The sequence below is a fragment of the Pollicipes pollicipes genome, unplaced genomic scaffold, assembly GCF_011947565.3.
Source record: "Pollicipes pollicipes isolate AB1234 unplaced genomic scaffold, Ppol_2.1 Scaffold_7261;HRSCAF=8764_pilon_pilon_pilon, whole genome shotgun sequence".
NCBI classification, from domain to species: Eukaryota; Metazoa; Arthropoda; class Thecostraca; order Pollicipedomorpha; family Pollicipedidae; genus Pollicipes; species Pollicipes pollicipes.
This window is the reverse complement of record NW_023597054.1, coordinates 38,902,402-38,925,027: the sequence shown is the minus strand read 5'-3', so window position 1 is coordinate 38,925,027 and position 22,626 is coordinate 38,902,402. Positions and strand designations below refer to the sequence as shown.

Here is a 22,626-nt window from a genome sequence, read left to right as displayed (position 1 = left end):
CCGGCGGCGGCCGCGGCGGCGGTGGCGCCGACGTCGGGGGTGCCGGCGGCGGCGGAGGCGGCGGCGGCGGCGGCGCAAAGCCGCTCTGCGCCTGCGCCATCTCCTGCTGCAGCTCGGAGATCTGCGACGTCACGATGTTCTGCAGGTTCTGCGCGAACGCCGGGTTCTGCTGGCTGAGGTTCTTCATCTGCTGGTAGACGGCCGGCGCCGGCGGGTCCGGCAGCAGCGCCGAGCGCGCGCGCGGCGCCGCCGACTCGTTCAGCAGTCGCATGTAGATGTCGATGGCGCGCACGCCCGGCATGCAGAAGTGCACCTCCAGCTGGCTGCCGCGCAGCACGTGGTTCGCCATGCGCTGCTGCGTGCGCTCGGCCACCTCCGCCGACATAAACTCCACCAGGCCCCAGTCTTGAGGCGAGCCGTTCTTCAGGGCGATCTGCGAATGACGCAGTTGTGGGGTCAGCGTCGGTACCGGTGCCGCCCCGGGCCCAGCTGCCAGCGCGCGGCAGCCGCCGCCCTATCTCCGCCCCGACACGCCCGCTGTCTGTAGCTCGTGGCGAAATTGATACGGCCCGCTTGAAAAGGTCAGCCGACCCAAATTAACGAACCGGCAGTCAATCGGCCGGCCGGCAGACGCGACCGGCGCAGTTGCACTGCCGGCAGCCGAGCCGCGCCGCCCCGGTCAGGGCTGCTCCCGGCCGCTGGGAGTCGGACCGACGCCGCGGCCAGCGGCCGAGTCGCGCCGCCCCGGCCGCTGGGAGTCGGACCGGAGCCGCGCCGCCCCGGTCAGGGCTGCTCCCGGCCGCTGGGAGTCGGACCGGAGCCGCGGCCAGTGGCCCAGCCGCGCCGCCCCGGTCAGGGCTGCCCCCGGCCGCTGGGAGTCGGACCGGAGCCGCGGCCAGCGGCCGAGTCGCGCCGCCCCGGTCAGGGCTGCTCCCGGCCGCTGGGAGTCGGACCGGAGCCGCGGCCAGTGGCCCGCAAGACAGGACAAATACACCGAGCAGCGGCCGGTGACGCAGGGGAGGACTCGGGCCAGCGCGCGAGGACGTGGGAAAGAGGACCGGGACGGGCGGCTTAACAGCCACACGGCCGCACCCGTCAGCCGGCGGCGCGAGGGGTCCAGTCACCAGGCATCGGACGGCGTGTGTGAGTCAGGGGCAGCGGTGTGAGCCAGGTCACGCGCCGGCGCACTGGGATTACCGCGCTCGAAACGGCTACTTACGAACGAGGCGGTGTTACGGACATGGTCGTTTGCGACGGTTCACCCGAAGTTCCGTGAGGAGCCAACAATGCCTTCAACTGTTACCAAGGAAAGATGAAAGTCGAGAAATCAGCAAAGCATCTTTGCTTCACTGGACGAAACCCGCTCTCTCGTGCTGATTAGTGCCGCCGTGCCGCTGCAGCACTAGCGTTCACGGCTCGCTCCTCCGAACTGATCAATGAAAAATGGACGCACCGAGCCAACTAGAGCTATCCGCTCGCGCACGAGCGAGGCTCGATAGCTTTGTTGGTCGACTCATAACGACCAGCGAGTGATTCGCTACACGGAGCTCTAGACGCCCAGTCGGGCCTCAGAGCACCAGGCCGGGATTCAGAGAACCAGGCCGGCCCTCAGAGCACCAGACCGGGCTTCGGGGCACCAGGCCGGGCCTCAGAGCACCAGACCGCTCATCCGCCGGCTAACGACTGTCGCGTGGCGTGTCTATCGGACCACGATCGGACCGGCCGGACCGCGCCGTGCGCCCCGAGCCGCTCCGCTAAGTAATGAGAGTTGCCTGGCGAGCGTATCAGGCCGGCCGCCTGGGCCGCTAAGTAATGACCGACCGTCGGCGCGCTGATACCGGCCGACGAGTCGGTGTCGTCGCCGGCGCCGGCCCGCCCCCACCCCGTCTGACCGGCCGACCCGCCGCGCTGGGCCCCGGCCTGCTGCTGTTGTCAGACGGTCTGACGGGCCGGCCCGCTGCGCCGGGCCCCGATCTGCTGCTGCTGTCAGACGGTTTGACGGGCCGGCCTGCCGCGCCGGGCCCCGACCTGCTGCTGCTGTCAGGCGGTCTGACAGTCCGTGTGACTGCTGCCTGCCGTGCCTGCTGACGGAGACACGCTCGCTGTGTGGGCGGCCCTGCACCGGTGTACCAGCCACGCCCCCACGAGGTCCGGGGTTGGCCCAGTCCGCCAGCGGCTGCTGGCCGGACCGGAGACGTCCGGCGTATTCGCAGCAAGTCAACAACGTTCTTTTCTGCGTGACGTCACGTAGAATCTTCGCCGTCCGGGTCGCTGCGAACTCCGAACGGCGCAGAATCTATGGGGCATGACCTCATACGTGGCGTCGACGGCCTAGCATCTTGGCAGTCCGGGTCGCTGCGAGCCCGGTCGGCCGGCCGCTGCCGCGGGGCAGGGCACGGTCGGCTCTGTCGGCCGCCGGGCACTTGTTACACCGGCCGAATAGCCGCGTCGCTCCGAGTTACCGCTCCCGCCGCGCCGGCCGGCGGCCAGCGAGCGCCGCCGCTTGGCGCCGGCGATAGCGGCCGGCCGGTCGACACGCCGCGAGCCGGTAGCGTGCGATCGGGGCGTTCAGCGCGCCGCTCGGGTCGGCCGCGGCGCCGTAATTAACGACGCCATGCGCCGCGGCGACCGACGGCGGCCGACGGCGGGTGATTAGAGCGCCGCTCGAGCCGACAATAATGCTGGCCGGCGTGCTCGAGCGGCGCTCTCGGCGACGCCCGCCGGCGGGCCGCCACCGACCGGGATTGCCTGTTTGGAATCAATACGCCGCCGCCGGGTCACCTGGCGGCCGCGGCCGGCGCTGCGACGCGAGCGGCCGCGCCGAGAGTGGTGCCTCGGAGCGCGCCGCTCACGACTCACCCCGCCCCCAGCGACAGGCGCACATACACCGGGGTCGATCGATCTCGGCGGGAGGCTCCCGCGGCCCATCCGAACCTCTCGGCCCTACACACGCCGCTGGACGCGACGGCAATGTGCCACCGGTTGAGCAGCAGACCGGCGACGGTCGGCCCGGTTCACACGGTGCTCAGTCGCGGCAGGCTTTTACAGCGCGAGTGTCAGGGTGCAAGCCACGCTGTGGCACTATGTCCGAGCCATCCGCATTCACGGGCGTCGTGGTGACTGAACTGTCGGTCAAACACCGGAGCCCCGCGGGGGAGGACGGCTGGTACCCTGCGTCGCCGGCAGCGCCAGGCGTCGGCGGGGCCGACGGAGGCCCCGAGGCCCCGTCGGATGCCGACAGAGTCGCCGCGGGACCCGAACGGAGCCTCCCGGCAGTCTCGTCAGCGCTCGTGGCGGCCGACCGACGCAGCCGCCGCCCAAACCGCGCCGTCGGCCGGTGCCGCGCGGCGGCGCCACCGTCGCCGTCGCTCGTCAATCAGGGCCGCCGTGTCGGGACGATAAACAGACGCCGGCCGCACCTGTGTTCCGTCGCTCGGCCGCGCGGCGTCACGCGTGTTACCGCCGCTCCACAAACAACGGGCCGCCGCCCGAGAACAGCAACCGCAAACAGGAGGCCGAACAGAGGCTCAGTGTGCGCCGCACGGCCGCTGCCAAGCGAGCGCGGAGACGCCGCCGGCCGATCTGGCGCCGGCCGCGGCGTGCGGGGGCAGACGGTGCGGACAACACCGGCAGGTCAGGTCAGGTCAGGTCAGGACAGGGGCTCCTCAACCGGTCGGTGGCGCGGCCGGTCGGCGCCGGCGGCTCCTGCGGTGTCCTGGAATACTGGGCGGCAAGGCAAGCGGGCGGACAGTGGGCGAATCGAACCACCGAGCAAAGGCACTGACAGAGACAGAGAGATGTCAAGAGCTGGTCAGTTCCGCCAGACGGAGGTGGCTACTCCATGTTAAAGCAGGCATTTTACATACAGCGCGCAGTGATTGACGGTCAAGAGGACACGCACGCACAGAACAAAATATGGCGTAATTAAAAACAAGAGCTTCTTCCATGGTAACCGCACAAGTCAAGAATGCCAAACGAAAATGAAATGTGGTCAGCAAACAGAGCAATAAACGAAGTAGTCAAGCATACTCGGCGGGTCCACTATGGAAGCAGCTACAGTAAGTAAAAAACGCATACTTACTTGGCAATAAGGAGGGTTTTGTACGCAAGAGAATAGCTGCCTAAATTCGCCCATATTCTTATAGCCGGCTGGCAGGTTCGCGACGTGCAAACACTTGGAATGCAAAGATCTGAAAATCACAAGAGGCCAAGGGCGTTAACTACAGGAGGAGAGAACAGGGGCTGAACAAGACGCAGGCAACATCGGCAGGCAGCCCGGGGCGCGCGCGCGCGCGCGCGTCAGCTCCGCCGACCGCAGACACGAGAGAAGAGTCAAGAGACCAGGGGCAAGAAACGAGAGGCAATCAACGAGAAACAAGAGGTCAAAGACAAGAGGGATGGGACGCAGAGCCGGCGCGACAGCGAGTGGAGAAAGAGACAGAAAGAGACAGAAAGAGACAGATAAAGTGGGGAGCGGGGGCAGAGGGGCGGGCGCCGCGCGGCAGGCAGAGCAGCGCGGCGGAGGCGGCGGCCGCCCGGCTGACCTCAGGGTGGTGTGCGTCGGATCCACCCAGTCGCAGAGGATCGCAGCGCCGCCCACCACCTTGCCGTCCAGCAGGCTCTTAGCGTGGAACGCCGCCTCCTTGCTGGCGTACATGACGAAGCCGTAGCGCTTGCTGGCACCTGCGGCGGCGCGGGGACGCGTCAGTCAGTGCACCGAGCGGGCGGCAGCGCCGGGACAGCTGGGCGGCCGCGCTGGCCGGTACGGCCAGTGGCTGAGCGCGGACCGAGCGAGCGAGCGAGCGGGTGAGCGAACGTGCGCGCGCGCCAGCCGGGCCGCGGCCGGTACCGAATACTGATGACGGGACCCGGTCGGCGACCGGTGATCACCTGGTCACCCGGTCAACGACCGGTGATCACCTGGTCACCCGGTCAGCAACCCGTGATCACCCGGTCAGCAACCCGTGATCACATGGTCAACCGGTCAACGACCGGTGATCGCCTAATTAACTGCTCGGTGACCAGGTAATCACCTGGTCACTGGCTCGGTGATCGATGATCACCAGCCACCCGATAGACGACTTGTTATCACCTGTTCAGCCGCTCGGCGACCGATGATCACCTGGTCACCCGCTGGGCAGCTGATCATCACTTGGTTACCCGCTCGACGACCGGTGATCACCTGGACACCCGGCCAGGCCAACCACACATGCGCCTCCTTACATCGGCAGTGACTCGAGAGATCGGTCCTCTCGTCGAGCCGCCAGTCCAAACACGGCGCGGGAGGCCCCCGCCAGTGCAGACGGGCGCCGCCTCGTCCAATGAAAACGTAATCTTAAGAGATAGGCGCTGATTCGTTGATCAAATGACGAAGCCCACCCGCTCTTAAATCATAGACGAGCCGAGAGCGACTGGCTAACTGAAAGTGCGGGAGCCCAGCGAAGAGGAGCGAGCTGCCTGTCATCTGCGGCTAGCAGTGCGGCAGTGACCGCCAGCCGACCCCGGCACGCATACGGAGCGGGGTCAAGGTCAGGGTCGCGGCGCATCGCAGCCGTGCCCCCGCCCCCCTGCGGCCGTGACGGCGTGCGAGGCCACGGCCACGGTCACCGAGATTGGTCGCGGCGGCCACCACGCCCCGGGTACATCAGTAACACCGACTCGCTCCGGCCGCCGACGAGTCGTCTCCGGCCGCCCTCCCGACCGGTTAGGCGGGCGCCGCATCGCCTCCCTCGCGTCTCGTCCGGTCCCCGATCCCCGGCCGCGGCGGGGCGGAGCGTGCCGCCGACCACCGGCCGGCCGGCGCCAATCACACGCCGCTGGCCGGACCGGCCGGCGCCAATCACGCGCCGCTAGCCAGGCCGGCCGGCGACTGACACTGGCCAGGTCACGGCCAGACACGCCGGCCGCCCCGGATCGCCGATCCCAGACTGGATTACGCGTCAAGCGGCGGCGTCCAATGCCGCCGGGCCGTCGCCAGACCAGGCCAGGCCGTGCCAGACCAGGCCAGGCCAGACCAGGCCGTACCAGACCAGGCCAGGCCAGGCCAGACCAGACCAGGCCAGGCCAGGCCAGGCCAGGCCAGGCCAGGCCAGGCCAGGCCAGACCAGACCAGGCCAGGCCGCGCCGCGCCGGGCAGCTTCCGTCGCCGCCACGCCAGGCCAGGCCAGGCCAGGGCGGGCCGGACCAGATCGCGCCGCGCCGAGCCGCTGTCGCTCACCTGTCGTCTCGGAGCGCAACACGAAGGCGAAGCGGACGGGGCCGAACATCTCTGCGGTGCGCGTGAGCTCGTCGTCGGTGAGCGCGGCCGGCAGCCGGGCCGTGCACAGCAGGCCGTCAGTGGCCGAGAGGCTGACGGCCAGCGGGCCGGCGGCGCCCGGCAGCCGCACGTCCGCGTACCGGGCCGCCTCCTCCAGCAGCTCCGGCTGGCGCACGTGGGCCGTCGCCGACTGCGAGGCCGGCTGCAGCTGCACGTTGTAGAGCTCGAGCCGCGGCCGGAACGCCTGCTGCAGGTCCTGCGGGCGCGAGGGACGGCGTCAGGCAGCCGGTCGGCGGAGGCGGGCTCGAGACGTGCGGGGCGGCGCCGCCGGCGCGGCAGCACGAGAGCGCCGGCTTGCCTGTCGCACGGGCTGACGAGAGCGGGTCTAATCGGTTCGCTCGGTGTGGTGGGCTGGAGCAGCGGGAATTCGTATGTATTTATACATGGAATATGCTCCCAACTGGGCGAGGGCAGTGCTTGACAGCTGGCGAGAGTCGTCCGGGCCCCGCAAAGAACACAGGCTTAGCGATGCCAAGCCTCGCTGGACTGATTGCTAATGTTTAGGGGGCACAGTTAAACCACGCGCCAATTTCATGTTGGCTACGGTTAGAACAACGCGTGATTTATGAGCAGTCAACGCTGCCAGCGGGCCGTTCCATTCAGGCCGACCAGGACGGCAGCCAAACGGAGCGCCGGATGTCGCAGACTCGTACAGAGAGCACCGCGCCGCACTGCGCTCCGCCGCGCCGGGCCCACCGAGCCGGTTGCCTGATGACGGCTCCCCTTCCCGGGGGCGTGACAGGCTATCGGGCGTCCGTCGCTGACCAGGGGCGGCCGGCAGCGGGACGAGCCCCGCGGGAGCAGTGCCGCCCGGCGCCGCGTCTCCGGCCGCCGGCACCGACGACATCTCATTAGCGGGCGGTATGTGCCGCTGATCCGGGCCGCTCGTCCGGCCGCGCCCCAGGCCGGGCCGAGGTCCACCGGTAGGAGCGTAGTGTCACACAGCCGCGGCCGTGGCCAGGGTGGACGGGAAACCCACACGACTAGTCCAGACCGCACAGTGGACTCTGGCAGGGCGACACGTGGCGAGGCCCTGCCTGCACCGTCAGGCTGGCTCTGGACCCGAACCACGCACTCACCAACGCCCCGATCCGATCCCGGAAAGCCTGCTCTCGACGGCTGCGCACCTGATCCGAGGTCGCTCGGGCTGAGGACCCGAACGGCACACCCCGGAAACTGAAAGCTCGCTCCACAGGTCCGCCCCGGCCGGTGCTGGACTGAGCTATTTCGGCTCGGCTGGGCTCGGCGGCCGGGCCGGGCCCGCCGATAACAGACTCGTTCGCAGTCAGTCGGCCGGCCGCTCCCCGATCGGGGTCACTCAGGAGACTGCAGCCGCGCAGTCGGTCAGACGAGGCCGCCGAGGGGTCGACAACGTCGGTCGGGCCCCGAGCAGGTCCAGGGGAGAGGCAGGGCGCAGAGCGGGCCGGGCGGCCGGCGACGCGCGTGTTAACGGGGACTACTCGGCCGGCCCGGCGGCGGCTGTTAACCAGAAACGGCTGCAATCGGACGGCGCAGCAGCTGGCAGACGAACCTCCTCCAATCTCGGAGGCAGCGAGCCCGAGGACCCGGTGGAGTTCATGTCTTAATTTCAACCGCACACAACGTTCAGGCGACTTTGATTCCGCAGTCATTTGGGAGTGTCAAAACATAAAACCAGTTCAGTTGGGCACGTTTCCATACTCAATAGGTGCAACCGAGCACATTCAATCATGTCTTTTGCGCTTTATCTTGACAAAAAAATGTGACACCGAATGTGTCAGTAAAATAATGTAATGTATGTAATGTGCGTATGTATGCATGTAATCTATGTAATGTAATGTCAGTAAAGGAGACTTCCCACAGGCGGACGGTCCTGTTTCCGAATGAGCTGTCGCAACGGTTTCCACCGTGATCTGATCTGAAAAGTGTTCGGCCTTCCGCTGCCGGCTCGGGTCCCGAACAGAGCAGCCAATGCATCCTCGCCTGTCAAACGGTTTCAAACAGAAGCCGCAGACGAACGCGGCCAATCCCAGTCTTTTGAACATGTTCCGGCTAACACGGTTCACGCTGTCTCGGTGCCCTGCAGGGCGCGACCGCCAGCCGAGCCCGGGACCACGTCACACGGGCACGTGTACTGCCGCCGCCACCGGAGCCACAGACCGGCAAGGCTCCACCGACGTGCTGCAAGACCACCCGTCCTTTGCCTTTCCGCTTCCAAACCCGCCCAACAATGGTCCCGTTCGAGGAAGGGGCAATCTGGCCATCAACGCGTGGCCTCGAGGCGCCGTTCACTATCTCCGCCTCTCCGGCGGGCGACCGATCTGACGTCATCACGTCGCGTGGCGTGTTTCTGGAGCCGGCGTGGCGCCGGGCTCGGCCACGCTTGATCTGCAGCCCAGCCCCGCGTGTTACGGTCGATCACAACCGCGGCCGTCCCTGCTTGCGTGACACCCTCCAATAAGTCGATGGAGGGGGGGGGAGGGGGGCCTGCTCGCGCTGCAGTCAAGGAGGAGGTGGAGTTAGGGTTGGGGGTCCGCGACAGCTTGCGATCCGGCCACGCGAGGCCCAGTGATGGCCGTGTTTGGTGTCGCCCGGCATCATAAAGCCATTTCCCGCCCATTCATAAACGATCTGCTGCTTCCTTTGAGTCAATTTATACAGTGGCTTGGTCGTTCGCTTCATGCTGTTCCGTCCATGTCTTCACAAAAGGCCGCAGACTAACCATTCCGGACCCTTTCCCTGACTGCCCCGACACTTACCAGTGCAAACATGCCAGGGAGACAATCCAGGCCCGTTCCTCCCCCTCTTTCACACCATTCTGCTCAACAAAATATTCTCCCTTGCACCCCAAAACATCCTGACCTAGTGTCATCCCCATCCGACACCGCGTACTCAGCTTCAGGCGCCAGATAAGCCCCGTTCGTGATTAGATCTCGCTAGAATGCGAGTTATATGGGCCGCTGGATCCGGACGCGCGGAAATTTACTCCAGTCTCCACCGCAGAAATGCCCGTAAATCTCGCGCGCTGTGGCAGCAGTTACAAACACGCCTCGTAACGGGCGCATGATGAAGCATCATGCAAGGCGTTACATGTCACAGAGCTGACCTAGCCCCTCCGGCTGGCCTATCCTACCCCAATGGAAAAACAGCTCTCAGCACGTAACAAAACACGCGACTCATCACCACACCTCCCGGACATGGGCTGGGGCCGATGTGATCAGATCAGTCTCCGGCCGGCGGCGTGGTGCACGACACGGCAGCCGAGCCCACCGTCCCGTGTGAGGCCCCGGCCGGCCAGGGTCAGGTTCGGAGCCCGACCCAGCGGCCGCCGGCGCGGGTCAGAGCCCGACACGGCAGCCGCCGGCACGGGTCAGAGCCCGACACGGCAGTTGCCGGTGCGGGTCAGAGCCCGACACGGCAGCTGCCGGCGCGGGTCAGAGCCCGACACGGCAGTTGCCAGTGCGGGTTAGAGCCCGACACGGCAGTTGCCGGTGCGGGTCAGAGCCCGACACGGCAGCCGCCGGCGCGGGTCAGAGCCCGACACGGCAGCCGCCGGCACGGGTCAGAGCCCGACACGGCAGCCGCCGGCGCGGGTCAGAGCCCGACACGGCAGCTGCCGGCACGGGTCAGAGCCCGACACGGCAGCTGCCGGCACGGGTCAGAGCCCGACACGGCAGCCGCCGGCGCGGGCGCGGGTCAGAGCCCGACACGGCAGCTGCCGGCGCGGGTCAGAGCCCGACACGGCAGCTGCCGGCGCAGGTCAAAGCCCGACACGGCAGCCGCCGGCGCGGGTCAGAGCCCGACACGGCAGCTGGCGGCGCGGGTCAGAGCCCGACATGGCAGCCGCCGGCGCGGGTCAGAGCCCGACACGGCAGCCGCCGGCGCGGGTCAGAGGCCGATACGGCAGCTGCCGGCGCAGGTCAAAGCCCGACACGGCAGCCGCCGGCGCGGGTCAAAGCCCGACACGGCAGCTGGCGGCGCGGGTCAGAGCCCGACATGGCAGCCGCCGGCGCGGGTTAGAGCCCGACACGGCAGCTGCCGGTGCGGGTCAGAGCCCGACACGGCAGCCGCCGGCGCGGGTCAGAGCCCGACACGGCAGCCGCCGGCACAGGTCAGAGCCCGACACGGCAGCCGCCGGCGCGGGTCAGAGCCCGACACGGCAGCTGCCGGCGCGGGTCAAAGCCCAACACGGCAGCCGCCGGCGCGGGTCAGAGCCCGACACGGCAGCTGGCGGCGCGGGTCAGAGCCCGACACGGCAGCCGCCGGCGCGGGTCAGAGCCCGACACGGCAGCCGCCGGCACGGGTCAGAGCCCGATACGGCAGCTGCCGGCGCGGGTGAGGGCCTGACAAGGCTCGACACGGCAAATCGGCACGCGGCCAACCGGCCGGCAGGCCAGGTGAGGCAGAGGAGGCCTGGAGCATTGGAGCGCGATACGAGCTCATGTCCCGGACCGCGCTCGGCCCAATCCCACCGGTTACAGCTGCAAACCTCGAGACTGAGCCCTAGGTCTGCCGCCAGTGGAGCAACGCGGCACCAATAACGCCGATGACACGGGGGCCCGTTTGACTACCAGTGATAGAGTCTGACTACTAGTGGTACCGTCTGACCGCAAATGGTACCGTCTGATTGCCGGTGGTACTGTCTGCCAGTGGTACCGTCAGTGGTACCGTCCGACTACCTATGGTACCGTTTGACGCCACCTCACCCGAACCAGTGCAGCCCAGCCCAGCCCGGCCCGGCCAGGCCCAGCTCAGCTCAGCTCAGCCCAGCTCAGCTCAGCCCATCCCATCCCATCCCATCCCATCCCATTCAAGCCCAGCCCAGCCCAGCCCAGCCCAGCCCAGCCCAGCCCAGCCCAGCCCAGCCCAGCCCAGCCCAGCCCAGCCCAGCCCAGCCCAGCCCAGCCCAGCCCAGCCCAGCCCAGCCCAGCCCAGCCCAGCCCAGCCCAGCCCAACCGCGCCGCCGCCAGACCCAGTCACCAGCTGAGGTGACTGACGTGATAATGACGGCTGAGGGTGCGACCTGTTCCCAGGCGTGAGGTAAGCGCTCGGCGAGGTGGCTAACTAGCTGGCACCGCCGCAGCCGGGCATCGCGTCTGCTCCGGCCGCACAACCGCTTCACTGCCAAAGCAGTTGCCCGGGGCCGTCACGGGGCAGCTCTAGGCGGCAGGGCAGGCTGGAGACGGCGACAATCGAAAACGAAGGCTCTTACATTACGATTTCGGGCGCAGGCGATCACAATTCGCCCATAGGTGCTTTGTTAGCCGGTTTTCGGCCCTTTTTGGTCATTTCCGATTTAGGCCGATTTAGGCACGGTTTGGGTCGCAATGCGATCTTCACACCTGCACATCGCACAGTGGTAATGGCTAAAGACCCATCGCCGCGCAGCGCCAACATCTTGAGTCCTGCGTCCCCGCGCGTGCTTTCGACACGGCACGCCTGCCTCCCGGCTGGGAATGGCCGCCGCCGGCTGGTGACGGCCGCCGCCAGCGGCGCGGCTGCAGCGGCGCAAAAACCCGCGAGACGCGCGCCAGCCACCCCTGCGCGCCGCTCCATCCACTTCTAATTCGGCCGCGCACACCGAGACGCATCTAACAAATGAACTGCAGCCGGCGGACAGCCGGCGGCGGGTCGCGCCGTCGATTGGCCTGGCGCCGATTTATCGGCACGGGCCGGGACCGCGGCTGGCGCGGGGTCGGCCGCGAGATGGCAGCCCCGGACGTCCGGCTAATTAGATCGTGGGCTCTGCAGGAAGGCTGCGCTGCCGCGTTCATCAACCCGCCGGACGGTGCGGAGCGCGGCAGAGCAAACTTTGCCGAGTCCGACCGCTTTTAATTAAAGCGGAGAGTGGTTTTACGGATGTCGATGAGAAGAACGCTGCCGTAAATATCCCTTGAGGTGGCGCGAGCGAGCCGCTCGATCCCATCGGCCGTCTCTGCGTTGAAGCTAGTTTGCCGACTGCCGCAGCCTGCCGGGCGACGGCACCGGCAAGCCGCCACCCCCCGCCGGCATAAAAACCGGCCGGCCGGCCGACCGGCGAGGCGACGGCGGCGGCCACGTGCCTGCTGGCTGACCGGCGCGCCGCCTCGCGGCCGTCAGCGCAACTACACAGGCCGGCGGCAATGAACTTGAGCAGCCGGCCGGCCCACGAGGTCTTCGAACCTGGCGACGCCTGGGGTCACACGAACCGGCCGAGCCCAGCCGCGCCGGGGCGGGTCCGGCCGGACCGCGCCGAGAGCCAGGCAGTCGCCACCAGCGGGGTCGGCCCGCTCCCAGGCAGACCAGCGGTCGGGCAGAGCCGCGAACCTGAGCCGGGCGGCGAGCGGCGAGCGCACGGCGCCAGCCGCTGCAGCGTGGCGGACCGCAGTCGGGCTGGGGCCGGGGACCGTACGTGGCATGACGCGGAACGTCCCACCGCGACCGCTACCGCCGGCGACGGTGACGGAGCGGCGCTCTCAAGGCCCGGCGCAGCCTCTTCCGCGCAGGACGGGCGCCGGCCGGCGGCGCCCAAGGTCCGCCGGGTTCACGGCTGCGGTCGCCGCACCGCGGCAGGCCGCCGCCCGCTGGCCGCCGGGTAAAACAAGGACGCTGTGACGCGAGCACGGACGTCTGCGACGGGCCCGTGCTACGCCTAGGGCATCAAGTCATCGGTGTGGTGGCGCCGCCTTGCCGCGCTCTGAGCCCTACGCGTGACGCTGAGCCGCAGGCAGCCGATGAGAGGGTACTAACTTTAGAACGGCCGACCGCCGGGAACACTCGGCCGCTCGAACACAATGGCTGGTCGGCAGGATCAGCGCTGACGAGCGCCCGCAGTCATCACCGCCGGCACCGCGTCGCGCTGACGTGTGAGTGGCGCGGTCCTAACGCGCCTGAAGTGCCCTATTTCTCTCTGTCTCTCCCTGTCTCTCTCTCTCTCTCTCTCTCTCTCTCTCTCTCTCTCTCTCTCTCTCTCTCTCTCTCTCTCTCTCTCTCTCTCTCTCTCTCTCTCTCTCTCTCTCTCTCTCTCTCTCTCTCTCTCCTCTCTCTCTCTCTCTCTCTCTCTCTCTCTCTCTCTCTCTCTCTCTCTCTCTCTCTCTCTCTCTCTCTCTCTCTCTCTCTCTCTCCCTCTCTCTCTCTCTCTCTCTCTCTCTCTCTCTCTCTCTCTCTCTCTCTCTCTCTCTCTCTCTCTCTCTCTCTCTCCTCTCTCTCTATCTCTCTCTCTCTCTCTCTCTCTCTCTCTCTCTCTCTCTCTCTCTCTATCTCCGCCTCTTTCTCAGAGCAGTACAAAGACCGGCAGGTGCGATTAAGCGCAAGGTCACGGGCCAATTTCCGCGCCTAACCCCAGCCCGGTTCCGAGCCACAGGCGGCCGGACGTCGTTTGCCGACCTGTGAGAAGCCGCCATGCAATGCTCCCCTCGAGGCGCAGTCCGTCGGTACTCGGAAGCGACCGTCCGACAGGACCCGTCACCGTCACCGGGACCGGGACCGGCAGGTCGTCAGCAGGCAGGGGTCGAACGGTACGGCCGGCAGGCCGGTGTCCACCACCCACGGACCGCCGTTGCCGGCACCGACGGCGCGCCGACGACGCGCTGATCGAGTCAGGCCGGCGGACATCGCGGCACTCCGGCTGTTTGTCGGTCTCAGGTGGCCGTCGCTGATGTGTATGGCGTGTGGCAAATGGCGACCGCCCGGCGCAGTCCGGTTTACGCCGCGCCTTCCGCGCCCGTCAGCGGCCGGGTCACCCGGGCCGCGAGTGACCTCACTCGCCCGCCAGTCGTGGTCGTGAAAAGTTAACGGCCGCCGCTCGACCCCAGCGGCTTCCTGTCAGCGCCGTTGACGGCTGCAACAGGCGCGCCATCGACAGGAGGCTTCACTCGCCGGGCGGCGGGGCATGACGGCCGGCCGTTGAGTGCTGCCTGCCCGTCGACCTCGCCCGAGGGCCGCCGCTCGGCGCGAGGTCCGACGCGACGCGCCAGCTGCGCCGCGCCGGCCGTCGACAGGCGACCCGCAGCCGCCCGTCACGTCGAACCCGACGAGACCAGCAGCTGCGTCGAGCACGACGACTTGACTCGGCGGCGGCGGCGACGATTGGATTTGGCGGCGCCGTGTGGCAACGCTCGCAAACAGCACGGTCGGCGCGGAGCCCGCCACCCCGAGCCGCCGTCGCACGGAGCGGACGGCCCGGACGGCAGGAGGGTTCCGGCCCGGACGGCAGGAGGGGCGCCGGACGGTCCGGGCGGCAGGAGGGGCGCCGGACGGCCCGGACGGCAGGAGGGGCGCCGGACGGTCCGGACGGCAGGAGGGGCGCCGGACGGTCCGGACGACAGGAGGGGCGCTGGACGGCTCGGACGGCAGGAGGGACGCCGGACAGAGCGGCGCCACGGTCGCCGGCGGCGGCCGCCTCTTGCCCTAGGTCAGCCGGCCGGCGAAGACCCCGCCCGCCCCGCAGCTGACGCAGCGTCGCTCTGCCGCCCGGCAGAGGCCAGTCCCGGCGCCACTGCGCAGCTTGCAGCGCGCGGGGACGCAGCTATGACGGGCACGCCGTTATCTCCCGGCCAATCCGAAGCTGGTTCGTTTGTACGCTGCAGGCATTCTCGTTTTGCTACGCAGCTCCAAATGGATTGCAAATAGTTTCCAAGCAGGTATCCAAAGGTGCCCAGCTGCCGGCTCAATGCCTAACTCATCAAACTGGCTATGTACTTTGCGCGACGTCTGGGCATGTACACACGTACCGATGATGCTAAACATGCCCGACGATGTCTAAAGCTGTGTTTTCCTGACAACCGTACGGATGCAGTGTTGACTTTGGACCGGCGTTGCCGGCACCCGCATCAAGGCAGCACGTAAGCTATTCCACATAGCCAGAAATACTACGCCCCCTCGCCACGAAGTATCCAGATGAAGGTCTCCGGCGTGCTTTGCGGTCTGTCTTAGCGTAAAGTGGTCCAGTGGAGCCGCGCGAGGGATCGTGCTCCCCACAAGGCCGCCAGGAAAGCTGCATCCACCACACGGAAATAGGCTCACCGTACTACTGCCGGAGGCACGATTCAGACATAAGCTCCACCGGAAACTGCAGACGGCCCGTAACCCGGCTGAAAACGGCGCAGCCTTATGTCATCAAAACAACCGCGTCGGTCGGGTCGAGGCCAGGTTCTTGTGACCTTCAGCGGCACCTCCGCCGACGTCTGCGAACGCCGCCAAAACAGCGCGCTGTCCTGCGCTGCAAGGCCTCGGTTTCGGTCTTGACTGCCGACCACTGCTGGAGGCTCGGGCCGGGCCGCGTGCGGGGTTTCTCCAGGAGTGCGAGCCCGCCTGCCGGCTTAGATGCGCCCACAGACATGCCAGACCCTGCCGTCGACCTGAACCCACCAGACATCCGATGACCCTGACCAGCCTGACCCCCACCCAGCCCAAACCCACCGACCTTCCGGGTCACCCAGACCCACCCTGCCCCTCTCCCTACCCAGGCCCAAGACCCGTTCGCCGAAGCCTCACCTGGAGGCTCAGACCCGCCAGAGCCCTGTTGAACCAGGTCCGCCCGCGGGGACCCAGACCCGCCAGAGCCCTGCTGAGCCCGGCCCGCCCGCGGACCTGTCACCCTGTTTCATGCCGCTTCTGACGGCCCAGGAATAACATGTCCGCCTTCACGACGCAGCCGCCAAACCAAACAGCACCCACAACAGCGGCCGGACAACAGATAAACACGGCAAACGGCGGCGGAAGCAGTCCCCTCGGGCCCCTCGCCGCCGCCGCCGCCGCCGCCGTAATAACGTCAATACGGCTCTGCCTGCGGGGCCGCGGCCGGACGGGCAGACACTCCGTGCCGCCGGCCGGGCCAGGCCGAACGGGGCGGGTCCGGCTTCAAAGACCACCGGCGGCGCCGTGCCGCGTCGCCCGGCACAGCGACAGCGCCTCACAAGTGGCGCCGAGTGCCTCCATATCGCCGCGATTCCCGGACAAAAACAGCTCCAATGGCCGCTGCTGAATGCATTGGTATCGACCGGCTGTGTGTCTGAGAGGCGTCCCATGCCGTCGGGGCGCCTGCGGCCCCGACCGTGGCATGCCTGTTACAGAGTGGCCGGCGGGCGCTCACGCTCCAGCGCGCGCGGCCGCGCGGCGGCACCGTTACGTCGGGCGGCAGTCAGCTCTGCCTCCCGGTCACCGGTCGGCGGGTGCACCGGCCGCGCCGAGCCGTACTCCAGCTCCAGCTCTCGGCGTCGGTTACAGCGCGCCCGACGGACGCAGGGCGGTGGCGGCGGCGCTCCCGGCCGCCGGCTTCCTTTGTGCCGAGGACACGCGCGGAAGCAGCTCGGCGCAGAGGCGGCCACCGTTCGTTGTGACGTCGGCGTCGCGGAGGTCGTTATCTGAGATGCGAGACAGTGGTGGGTGCCGGCGACGCGCTCTGCGGCAGGCGTCGTTACCGCGCCGTCGGCCCGACGAAGCCACTCGGACGAAATGGCCGCCTGGTACCGAGCGGCGTGGCGGGGACGGTAGTCTGATGACCGTCGCACGGCGACCCCGGCCGTGCCCGGCCCGCAGCCGGGCGGACCGGGACCGGCACCACGACCACGGCCGGGCCGCGGCCGGGCGCGCTGGCCCGGCAGCACGAGCGCCGAGCACCGAGCGGACCGCGACCGCAGCCTGCGAGGCCTCGGAGCCAGGTCGGTGGCCGCTAGGCGCGACCGCCGGAGCGGCGCAGTGGCGTCACGCCGAGCCGAGCCTCACAGCGGCTCGCCCGCCACGCCGAGGCGGGCAGGCGGCGCATCTCCGACCGGCGCCGTGCCGCCGCAGCCGGCCGGTGCCGCTGGGAGGCGCCGCTCTCGGCGGGCGGCGGCGCGGCCGGGTAGCGGCGCCGCTCCACATACCTCCGGAGCGGTCAGGGCGGCGCCGCCGGCTCCCAGATCGCATCATCGGACGGCCCACCACGCCGATGTGGGCCGCTGCGAACCGAGCCCCGGCCCCGGCGGCCCCAACCCGCCGTCTCACCGCCCCTCCTCTGCAGCGGCACGACGTTGACGGCTGACGCACGTGGGGAGGACAGCGTACCGGCCAGCGCGCCCCTGACCAGGCATCCACACTGCCGGCGCCGGCACGCACGCCGCGCTGGCGTCTCTCGTAATTTGTGGCCCAGCCGGCGGCACCTGTGTGGCGGGCGGAGGCGCCGAGGGGAGCCGCCGGCCCGGCCCGGCCCGGCCCGGCCGGCCAGGGGACGCGGACGGGGATGGGGACGGGGAGGGGTGGGTGAGCCGCACACAAAGGAGGCGGCCGAAGGCAGCGGCAACAGCGAGCAGGCTGCCACACACCGGCGGGGCGGGGCGGGGCGGGGCAGGGAACACGGGCGCCGACGCACCACCAGCCTGCCTACAATGTCTGGCGAGCAAACAAACGCGTGTTGACATTTGCAGCGTTTGCCTCTGCATGGGTTTCAGCACAGTGCATAAGCATCTACGTAGTCTCTGCACACACGTGCGCCTGGCAATCACCAGCACTTGCGCAATGCTAGCCGGCCAAAATAGCCCCGCTTCTGTGCCCCACACGCTTCGCCTCCACCGTTTGGCACGCTCGCGCTAGTCGCCCGATTTATACACCGCTTCGTCGGGCAATACCCCATAAATACCGGCACCCCAACAGCTCAACTGTGGCGTGCCGGCCCTTCCTCACCGGCGACACCCATCCGCGCAAATTATATCGCTGTTTACCAGGCGAGAGGCCGCGGAAACTAAGGCGCGCGAAGTCGTGCGCCGGCGGCGCATCACGCCGGCCGGCAGGCAGCGAGGAGAGTCGTCACGGCTCGCTGCGGCCGGCCCTGAACCCGGCCGTCTCGCTCGGCGCCGGCCGACACGCGGTGTCTCCTCCTGGAGCGCCGCCGCCCAGTCGGAACCGTATACGCACCCCAGGCCAGCGACCAGGGGGAACGGTCCGTGGGCTGACTCATGTTCCGCCGATCGATGGGTGCCGGCCGTACTAACGGCTCGCACGGCCCTCTGTGACGCGGACGTACCGCAGGCTGGAACGACGTCTCTATAAGGAGGACGTACCGCCGGCTCGCACGACCCTCTGTGACGAGAACGTACCGCCGAATCGAACGACGTCCCCATAAGGAGGACGTACCTCAGGATCGCACGGCTCTCTGTTAGGCGGACGTACCGCCAGCTCGCACGGCTCTCCGTGAGGCTGACGTATAGCCAGCTCGCACGGCTCTCCGCGAGGCGGACGTACCGCCAGCTCGCACGGTGCCTCTGTGAGACGGACATACCGCCAGCTCGCACGGCTCTTTGTGAGGCGGACGTACCGCCGGCTCGCACAGCTCTCTGTGAGGCGGACGTACCGCCGGCTCGCACGGTGCCCCTGTGAGGCGGACGTACCGCCGGCTCGCACGGCTCTCTGTGAGGCGGACGTACGGCCGGCTCGCACGGTGCCTCTGTGAGGCGGACGTACCGCCGGCTCGCACGGCTCTCTGCGAGGCGGACGCGTCTGATTGCCGCCTGGGGCCGCCGCGGAGCTCTCACGACCTTGGCTGCGGCCGCTTCGCGCCCGGCGGTCGGGCCGCCGCCGCGTCATCTGGCGTCCCTTCTCGGCGTCAGCTGCGCCGGCCGGCGACCCGCCGCCGCCGCCGCCACTGGCTCCGCCGCCGCCGGCGCCGTCCAGCACTGCGCAGCGCTGCACGGTGCTGCAATTTGTCGCTGTTGACAGGCGCGCGTGCGAGGCGCATTGAGCGCGATATTGACGTCAGCGACCCTAACCCCGCCAGTCACGCGGAGTGTTTGCCAGGGGAGGGGACGGCAATGGGGACGGAGACGCGGTGGCGCGGCGCTGGCCGCGTGCGCCATTGAAGGCGGAGAGGGGAATGCCGGGCACGCGGATGAACTCCGGCCACCGGCCGACTCCGGCCCCCAGCAATCATCGCCGCCGGCGACGGCAGCCGCCCGGCTCGTTGTCTGGGGAGGACATTGGCAGCGTTCTGCGCGCTGGATACCGGTTATTAAAGGTCGACTCACAAACCATACGGAATTGAATGATTACTGGCGCGAGAACAGGCAGGCTTACGCGGGTCGATCCCAATCTGAGATCATGTCGAGCAAAGGCTGCTTTTTGTCGTGTGGTCAATGGGATTATAGGCCTTTCGATCAGCAGTACTGCTCATTTCAGGGCTGTGGAACGAAGAATAATGGTTAAAGGCGGGACAGGACTACATGCGCCTGGGGGCCAAAGCCCAAGTTCAGCTCAAGCAGGGACCCCGCGAGGTGCGCTCAGAGCGCCCGGTCGGGGTTCCCCTCCAGTGGGCCTCTCAGCCCACTCGTGGCTGACGCATGTAGCCTGCTCCGGACACGCGGGGCGTCGCGAGGATGCAGCAAGAAAAAAGATAAGAGGGTCGCGTGGCAATAACAGCAATAAGAACGATTCACTGACAATGACTGCAAAAAAACGACAGCCTATACAAAGGTCAACATGACGACTCCAGGCTGGTACCAGACTTCATTCCAGACAGCTCATAAGTAACGCATACATGCCGCGTGCCAGGGTGTAGGTGACATCACCCGGGCGCCGTTACCGCCCACAGCACCACTGGCTGTGCCAACCGATGCGTTATGCAATTGAAAGCAAAGGTTGATCACAGCCGACCAGTCACGTGGACAGCGGACAGCCGCGCGCCAACTGATGCTCGCCACACTCTAAAATGGCACTGCGCGGGATACCAATGACCCCACCATTGCTCCTCTGTTGCTGGGAAGGGCGGCCCAGGCCCGCACACCGGCTGGCCTGACACCGGCTCCGGTCGGCGGTCCGCGGGCGCCGGGCCGTCCCCGGTCGCCTCACAGGCGGCGGGCAGGCGCCGCCGGCCGCAGACGACCTGTTTCCAGTCGCCTCCCGCGTCCGGCCCGCATACCGAGCGGGTGACGGTCGCCGGGTCACGGAGGCAGACCAGGTCACGACCCCTTTACAACGTCCCTGTGGCCACAAGGCGAGGAGGCGACGTATGACACCGAGGAGAGCAGGCAGACATGTGACGTCACACGGCAGACATCTCGGCATGCAGACGGGTCATCTGCCGGAGGGCGGCGCCGGCACTCAGGTGGACGCCCGCCGCAGCGTCGAGGTCACCGCAGCTCCTCATTGGTGGCGACGCGGACAGCTGGCGGCGGCCGCTCACCGGCGCTGGGACCGAGGCCGTGACCGGCCAGCGGCCGCGACGCGGCGCACGGCGCGCGCGTCTGCCGGGGTGAACGACTGCGGCTAACGGTCCGGCGCGGTGGCGGTGGCGGTGGCGCGCGGCCGCCGCGGCCCCGGCCCCGGCGGCGGCCGCGCGCCACGCCAGACGCCATGCGCGGTCGACAGGACGGCGCCATCCCTCGGCGGTCGGCCGGTCCGTGCCGAATGCGGTCTGCGGCCGCAGAGAACGCCTCGAGCAAGGTAGACCGCAAGGCGCCCGTCAGCGGGAGCAGGCGGGCGGCTGACCGGCGCTGACTGCAGCGGCCGGGCCCGGCAGGCAGCCCGCTGGACGGCCTCGTGGACCATGCCAGCATTGCCCGAGGGGCCGGCCACCCCTCCCCTCCCGCCGTTTGTTTTCGTTCGCCGGCGCTAAGCGGCACTCAATCGGCGTCGGTTTGAAGCGCCGCTAGCCGGGCCGGGCCCGCCGCCGGCTCCGGTGACGTCACACCAGCAGCGCCGCCGGCCCTGGGAACGGCTCGCCCCACCGGAAGGCGCCTCCTGAGGGCGGCCGCACCGCACCGCACCGCCCGCCCAGCAGCCGCCGCCTTCCGGCCGCCCAGCTGACGCCGGGCCAGTCGGGCGACCTGTTGATCGGTGGTTGGAGGCCGGCTCCCCCGCCGGTCGATAGCGCGGCGCGACAGAGCACGTGCCGGCCGGGCATCGCTCAAAGCGGTCCGGCGAGGGCGCGCTCTCCGGCGGCCAGGGCCGCCCTTCACTGGTCGCCTCCGCTGTCAGCCAGCGGGCGCCGCCGAGGCGTCACGCGTGACTGGCTGGCGTCAATGTCCTGGCCGCCACCGCGTCCGAGACCGTGCGTCCGGTCCAAGCATAAGGCCGGGCCGTTGTTCGGCAGGCCGAGCTCCCCGGCCAGGCTCGGTTCCAGCTGCACACCGGGGTAGGCCGCCACTGTCTGGGTCGGCGTCTTGGCGGGGGTTATGGGGCATCAAAAATGAAACGAGCATCTGCAAACAAACGGCGCTGAGAAAAACAAAGGCATGAATCTCTCGCCTGTGCTCCAGTCAGCAGCTAAGGCCGGCCGCCGAGTTTTTGCGGTTTCCCGCGCTCACCCGGCGCTCCGGTCCTGCAACAACCCCGCCGTAACGCGGCGGCGGCCCGGCTCGCCGGTTCCGTCGCGCAGTGATGTTGTTTATTTTGGGCGTCATCTTGACGCAAACGGCGGCCGCCGTCTCGACGTCCACAATTTGGGGTGTAATCTTGCACGTGCAGAAATACTCGCCACGTAGTTATGCCACCGCCGCCGACGGTGACGGCGTGCGAGTCGTGGGAACCCGGCGGGAGGGAAGAGCGCGTCCCAGTCCGACACATGGCACCGTCGGTCTCGACGCCAGCCCGGCTGGCATCGGCGAAAGGTCGGGGCCATGATGGCGGCACCACCTACCGTCGACCCGGAGCCGGACAGCGGGCTCCCTGCCCGCCAACGGTGCACGAGACGCCAGAGGAGGCGTCCATGTAATGCGACAGGGCGGGGGGGGGGGGGGGGCAGTACGGCTGCGGCAGCGAGCCGGCGAGTCAAAATGTGAGCCGCCGCCGGCCAACGCTCCACCCGAGACACACCAGTCACAGGCCCCGTGCAACACCGACTATCGAACGGCGCAAGGGCATGAAGGCCTGAGGAAAGAGGCGTGCTCCACAGCAACTTTGGTGCAGATTACATGGGAGGGCATGCACTCCACAGGGAACATCATGACTCGTTATAGCCGTTCCTAAAGCCAATCAAACAGGTTTGGAAACCTGATCACCAGTTTCCACGCACATATTGCATAGCATACTGGAATAATCCAACGCGGCAATGGATGGCTTCCGGCGATCACTGAAGCTGACTTCAGTGGGTCCACTAGCCTAAGCAGGGTGCTATTCGATTAAACATCAACATCCCACATGACATCAGAGCTTTGAGGGAGAACTCAAAGCAGACAACACAATCATGCGTCGCAATACACGCCATAGTTTTGCCTGGCTGCTCAGGTTGAGAAAACGGGCACACATGCGCAGCGTTGGGTGCAATCAAAATGTTTACACCATGATAATTATAGCACAAATGCTCATTAGATTATTGAACTACGGCGGAGGCAGAAACTCTATCTGCAGAGGTCGGACAGAACCGTTGCCAGGCCGAAAACAGA

General features: G+C 67.9%; 1 protein-coding gene across 1 annotated transcript; it reads right to left on the bottom strand.

Annotated features, from left to right (window-relative positions):
- Position 1: 1 nt before the first annotated feature.
- Positions 2-6,353, bottom strand: LOC119112831 (ribonucleoprotein PTB-binding 1; the record flags this gene model as incomplete). Its single annotated transcript, XM_037237117.1, has 4 exons — positions 2-433; positions 4,082-4,190; positions 4,545-4,683; positions 6,218-6,353. Coding segments are annotated over 4 exons (816 nt in total), but the record flags the coding sequence as incomplete, so codon positions are not given.
- Between the last annotated feature and the right edge of the window lie 16,273 nt (positions 6,354-22,626).